General features: G+C 40.5%; 1 protein-coding gene across 2 annotated transcripts; it reads right to left on the bottom strand.

Annotated features, from left to right (window-relative positions):
- Positions 1-1,642: 1,642 nt before the first annotated feature.
- LOC118368140 (proteasome subunit alpha type-6-like) lies at positions 1,643-4,096 on the bottom strand. 2 transcript variants are annotated; one of them, XM_035751949.2, is made up of 7 exons: positions 3,914-4,096; positions 3,372-3,466; positions 3,191-3,272; positions 2,921-3,076; positions 2,227-2,405; positions 2,032-2,126; positions 1,643-1,866 (listed from the first exon to the last, which is right to left on the bottom strand). In XM_035751949.2, the coding sequence occupies exons 1-7, from the start codon at positions 3,987-3,989 to the stop codon at positions 1,809-1,811; spliced, it is 741 nt and encodes a 246-aa protein (XP_035607842.1). In that variant the 5' UTR covers positions 3,990-4,096; the 3' UTR covers positions 1,643-1,808. The 2 variants fall into 2 exon arrangements, with proteins under 2 accessions (XP_035607842.1, XP_035607844.1); XM_035751951.1 differs by having other exon boundaries at positions 3,843-3,976.
- Positions 4,097-6,559: the final 2,463 nt, after the last annotated feature.

Genomic DNA, 6,559 nt, shown 5'->3' with positions numbered 1-6,559 from the left:
GAGAAATGACAAAGCCTTCCGATGGAAAATCCAGACCGTCTTCATGAAGGGGAATATACAGTGCATTTGGAAATTATTCAGACCCCTTGAATTTTTCCACATTTTGTTAGATTAGACTTATTCTAAAATTGATTAAATCATTTTTTTCTTCATCAACCTACACATACTACCCCATGACAAAGCAGGTTTTTAGAATGTTTTCAAATATACAAAACCCCTGAAATATCACATTTACTTCAGTATTCAGACCCTTTACTCAGTACTTTGTTAAAGCACCTTTGGCAGCAATTACAGCCTTGAGTCTCCTTGGGTATGACGCTACAAGCTTGGCACACCTGTATTTGGGGAGTTTCTCCCATTCTTCTCTGCAGAACCTCTTCAAGCTTTGTCAGGTTGGATAGGGAGTGTCACTGCACAGCTATTTTCAGGTCTCTCCAGAGATATTCGATCGGGTTCAAGTCTGGGCCACTCAATGACATTCAGAGACTTTGTCCCGAAGTCACTCCTGCATTGTCTTGGCTATGTGTTTAAGGTCATTGTCCAGTTGGAAGGTGAAGTCTGAGGTCCTGAACACTCTGGAGCAGGTTTTCATCAAGGATTTCTCTGTACTTTGCTCTGTTCATCTTTCCCTCCATCCTGACTAGTCTCCCAGCCCTGAAAAACATCCCCACAGCGTGATTCTGCCACCACCATGCTTCACCGTAGGGATGGTGCCAGGTTTCCTCCAGACATGACACTTGGTATTCAGGCCAATGAGTTTAATCTTTATTTCATCAGACCAGATAATATTGTTTCTCATGGTCTGAGGGTCCTTTAGGTGTCTTTTGGCAAACTCCAAGGAGGCTGTCATGTGCCTTTTACTGAAGAGTGGCTTCCGTCTGACCACTCCACCATAAAGGCCTGATTGGTGGAGTGCGGCAGACAGTTCCCCTTCTGGAAGGTTCTCCCATCTCCAGAGGAACTCTGGAGCTCCACCAGAGTGACCATCGGGTTCTTGGTCACAAAAAAAAAAAAAACCTCCCTGACCAAGCCTCAGAGCTCTACGGACAATTCCTTCGACCTCATGTCTTGGTTTTTGCTCTGACATGCACTGTCAACTGTGGGACCTTATATAGACAGGTGTGCCCCTTTCCAAATCATGCCCAATCAATTGAATTGACCACAGGTGGACTCCAATCAAGTTGTAGAAACATCAAGGATGATGAATGGAAACAGGATGCATAAATGTGAATACTTTTGTAAATGTCATCATTGAAGATGAGGTAATTCCATTTTAGGTGATTGCTAAAAATCAGTTGTTTTTGATAAGACATTTGTGGATGTTAATATTAAGTTTATAATGCACACATGCTTACAACCACTTCAAGAATGCTGTACATCCAGCAGTCTAGAACAGGGAATAAGAGGATCTTCAATCTCATTGCTCAACTTTCAAATATTATTGTATTGCATCACTAATGTGCTGAGCTGTGTGGACAACTTATTTCAAAAGATCTGAATCCACTTGCCTTTGTTAATAAGTAAAATAAGACATTCAGGGATTTCTATAGCACACACACACAATCATGGTGTCAAATAACAGTCAGCATAAGGCTTTGGATCTATGCACCATATCTGTATGGGGAAAGAAAACCTACCAGGATTTGAGTTTCTCGAAAACATTCTCTTTAATTGAACAGCGTAAATGTACAGCAAAAAAGAAGTCAGGGCTTTCGTTCTGAAGATCAGTGGTAGTGTTCTGTCATATTTCTAGGGTAGTCTCCCCTCTAGACTGGAACACATGGAAACACTGGAACACATGGAAACTCTCAATCTCGCTCTGACAGGGACACAAGGTGGACATCGATCTCGGTCTCTGTCAGGATCCTGTAAATGGAGAGAGACAAATACTGATTCTGCCTGGGTCTTTGTACATAACATAATCTGTCCAAAAGATTGAATTTCTATTTACACTCATGACTTCCTATGTTCTTTTCTGCACCAAGCTTCAAAAAGTTCCATCACTATTAAACAATTCCCATGGAGACTCACCTGAATTTAGGGTCTTCCGTTGTAATGACACCGATCTCTAGCTCGGAGGGCTTGAAGTCAATGGACAGTACCGTAGACAAACAAGTTATCGCAGTCTGTAAACAAAAGAGGATTAAACTCAAACTATTTCAAATCGGGACTATTTTGCTGATTTAAGTTTTATTATTCTACATGCCAAGGGGTAAGGTATTTTACCTCGATTGTTTGCGCAAAGGTCCAGTCCAGTTTCTTCTTGACCTTTTTCTCCAGGAAGGTGGTGGCCTCTGTCTGTTTGACCCCAGCAGCAGTGGCCTTGAAGCCACAGTAGTATCCTGCAGGGTCACACTTATACACCTGGGGACCACACTCCTCATCCACACCAATCACTATCATGCCTGCAACAATGGATATTTTATTTTTTATTAATTGAGACCAAAACTAAAAGCATCTTAGCTAAGAATGCAACTGTCTTACTCTGCATGCCCCCCCCCCCAAAAAAATATATTTTTAAATATTTTAGTCATTTAGCAGATGCTCTTATCCAGAGTGACTTACAGTTAGTGCATTCATCTTAAGATAGCTAGGTGAGAACCACATATCGCAGTCATAGTAAGTACATTTTTATTCAATAAATAAGTTATCAGCAATGCCAGTGCAAGTAGGAAAAGTGCAGTTTTTTAGGGGGAGGGGGGATAAGACAGATGTCTTATTTAAGATACTCTTTGAAAAGGTAGGGTTTCAGACGTTTTCATAAGATGGGCAGGGACTCTGCTTTCCTGACGTTTTTATTAGCGAGGAACAACAGTCGTACGGTTAATTTTAAACCAGCGGGTTTGGTTCACCTCCAATAATTTGAAACCACTTATAGTCCAAGATTATTACTATTTTTAAACAGAATTGTAACACTTACAGCAACCCAGAGGTCTCATCTCAGCATTCTGTGTGTACACCTGAGAGATGTCAGCCATCCTCTTACACAGCATGTCCACTGGGATCTCATAGCCATACTTGTACTTCCAGTTGGCTGCTTCGTAGCGAGCTCTCTGGACTTGAGACTTGCTGTCAGCTGAACACAAATGAATCGGTTATTATTTGTCATTATTACAGAAATTAATTAATACACTCCATGAAGTTAATCTTCAGTCTGTATTGGATATTTCAACCTTAAAATATTTCCCACCCGTCATTCCTGACATGACACAGCCAATGTTTTCTGTGATTTTGAATAGGTGTGTGACTGTGGAGGCATCAAGAAGCTTGTCCTGTGGGAGAGATTGAAGAGCACATCTCATTACTGGCTGTAACATCGCATAGGCATATTGATAACAGAGCAATGAATAAATCATGAAGGGTGTTCTTACTGGAACTTTCTTCTGTGTGACGACAACTGCACAGTCTTGTCCTCGGATAGCTAATGAGGTAAGGCCACCTTGATTGATAGCCTTGAATGCATATTCTGGGGAAATACACAACAGGAAAACATTATGCATCACTCCAGACTGTTGTTTATGGAAGAGATAAAAGATTCAAAGAGGCAACTTCTGTCAAATAACGTTACACTAGTAGTTCTTAAGTTAGCAAATTTCAAGCGCTGCAGAAACTGTTGACAGATTTGAATTAGACGTTAGCTAGTATAGCTACTTAGCTGGCGAACTAGCTAATTGATTAGCTATTAGTTAGCGAGCATAACCAATGTCTTACGCGTTAGGATCTGAAAATGTTAACATACATTATCCGTTCACGGACAGAATCAAACAGCTAGCTAGAGATAATATGCCTAACTTAAGCAACATGTTCGTTAACATTACTAGCTAGCTAAATTACTAGCTTACGTTAGTTTGCTACCGGTGATGACTGCGCAAGTTAGTATTTTTTCTTGTCTTCATAACGATCCCATACTAACCGACTTGGTAGAGTCTGCCCTCTGGAGAGAATATGGTAATATGTCGGTCAAATCCTGCACTCGACCCTCGGGACATTGTGTTGGTAAACAAGCAAATATGTATAAAAGTTGAAACTGAAAATAGAACAGCTCAGGGAAAAACGATGCACGGCAATGACCCCCGGAAGTAGTTCTCGGGAACAGTAGATTCATGTTCGGGTCAGGCGAAGAAGGGGCGTGGTTTACTCACACTGGTTTGATGAATGCTTATATATATATATATATATATATATATATATAAGCATTCATCATATATAATAATCTAGGACTCAAAGTGATTGAGTCTTTTATTATTTTTTCACGTTTTATCGTTTCATTAAGGAACACTGTATTTTACAGTTTGTGAAGATCAAACAGAAGCAGGTGCCTTATTTTGCCCTGGTGAGACAAAGACACTTCTGGGGAACTAAATGAGTATATCACTCTGCCCCAATTCTCATCATAGTGGATGTGACAGGAGCCTCCATTTGTCTGGACAATGGTGTCATAACTTGATATCCTCTGAAAAAAAAGTAACAGAACACCACAAGAATTATAATAACCTCAAACACACACATGCCATGCATTTATTTATTTGGGGCTCTGAGTGGCACAGCAGTCTAAGGCACTGCAACTCAGTGCTAAAGACATAACTACAGAAACCCTGGTTCAAATCCTGGCTGTATCCCTGTGCGATAGGGCGGCGCATAATGTTCATTTTAGGTCCCCATATAGACAACATGCATTTATGCATTGATTTGTAATAAATAAGCAAGCTCCATCTCCCTTTTACTTTCACCTGGAATCATACACTCTTTCCCAGAGTGTAACTGCTCAGCACCAGCTAGTGCCCTCTCTGCCACTTGAAGAAGAGGCGTTGAGGTGCACCATCGGGTAGGCAGGCCTTGTGGTCCCGCATCAGGTCCCAGCTCAAAGTTACAGTGGTCCCCAGAGTGCAGTGTGGCATACATACAAAGGGTCATCCTCAGAACTGTCAAACAACCAGAGGTGTCAAGATCCAAACAAACCCAAAGAATACACAATGTATTGCACACAAATACACAGAGTGGACAAAACATTAAGAACACCTTTCTGATACTGCGTTGCCTAATATGATCCTCCAGAAAGCTTTGGTTTGTAAAGACATAGGACTGAGTTTGTAAGACAGAGTATACAGCTGAACTCATATGTCAGTGAAGAAGCAGTGGGCCTTCTGCTGGACCAGGCTCATGGCATGTCTGTCCCAGCTGCGTGAGGGCCGTTGTATGTGCTTCCTCCACAGGACCAGAATGACCAGGCCCTGTCGCTCCAGCTCTGACACCACCACCTGGAGCTGCATGTAAACACAAAGACATTTAGCCATCATCACTTATGTCACACCACGGTCCTTTTAATTAGGCACCAAACAGAAAACAATGTATTTCAAAGGACTACTCATTTCTTTGCACATTTTAACAAAATGTTTGTTGCATGCCAGCCTTAATAAACATTATTTTGCTTTTAGAAGATCAACAAAGGTTAGCCAATATAATGCATTGCATTTAGAGTTAACATTCTATCTGTCAATGTAAGATTTTTATGAATGAAAGAACAATGTATTTTCCCATTGGGATGAATACTCAGTCAGTCATGTGTTACCTTCATTCACTTCCTCTGTAGGGAATTTCCCTGGTTGAGTCTGAGACAATTGACACACATATATATATATATATTTTAACCTTTATTTAACTATGCAGGTCAGTTAAGAACAAATTCTTATTTACGATGACGGCCTACATCAGCTATAGATAAATTAATTTATCTCAATGCTTAACCATTGGTTTCGGCTTTTTTTGGTATTAACTATTGGTTTACTCAGGTAGGGTTGCAAAAATCCAGTAACGTTCCCAAATTTCCCTGGTTTTCCAGAAAATCCGATTGGAGTTCCTGGACAACCCTTCTCAGAGGTGATGATGATGGGAGTTCTTTTCTACAGGATATTGCATATTTTCCACTTTTGACAAAAAAAAAGGGAAATTAAAAAGCTGATTGCAATCTTTATATTACTTTGCTATCAATTTGCACCTGTTTGACTGAGATAATTACATTTTTTTGTCTCATTCATCTCATCTCCTCTGCAACTTTTTCCTAGGTTCCTTGCTGCAAATGAGAATTGCTGCAAATGAGAATATGTTCAGTCAACATACCTGGTGAAATAAGGGTTAAATAAAGAGGACCTGTGCAAACACCATGCCATTATTTAGCACTTTTTAAAAAGATCACACCTAGGGCCGTGGCAGTCATGAAATTTTGTCCGCTGGTTATTGTCATGCAAAAGTGAATTAACATAAACATGTTTAGCATCTCTAGGCCTCCACACATACAATCGGCATACAAGCGTAAGGTTCTGCTTTTCTTTTCTTAGTCAACCTTGTGTTCTTTGTGTTCTGGAACGTAGTTCTGTCTTTAATTTTTGTTCATTGATTTCACCTGTGTTCGTTTTTCACCTGGTCTCATCAGCTCCCTAATTAGTTCAGTTCTATATGTTTGAACGGTTTTGAGGTATTGTTTGTTTTTGACTGCCAACCTGTGTATGACCATTGCCTGCGACCACGTTCCTGCCTTCCGTGAAGGCTTAATGAACATCTG

The sequence above is a fragment of the Oncorhynchus keta genome, chromosome 35, assembly GCF_023373465.1.
Source record: "Oncorhynchus keta strain PuntledgeMale-10-30-2019 chromosome 35, Oket_V2, whole genome shotgun sequence".
Taxonomy (NCBI): domain Eukaryota; kingdom Metazoa; phylum Chordata; class Actinopteri; order Salmoniformes; family Salmonidae; genus Oncorhynchus; species Oncorhynchus keta.
This window is presented reverse-complemented; position numbering and strand designations above follow the sequence as displayed.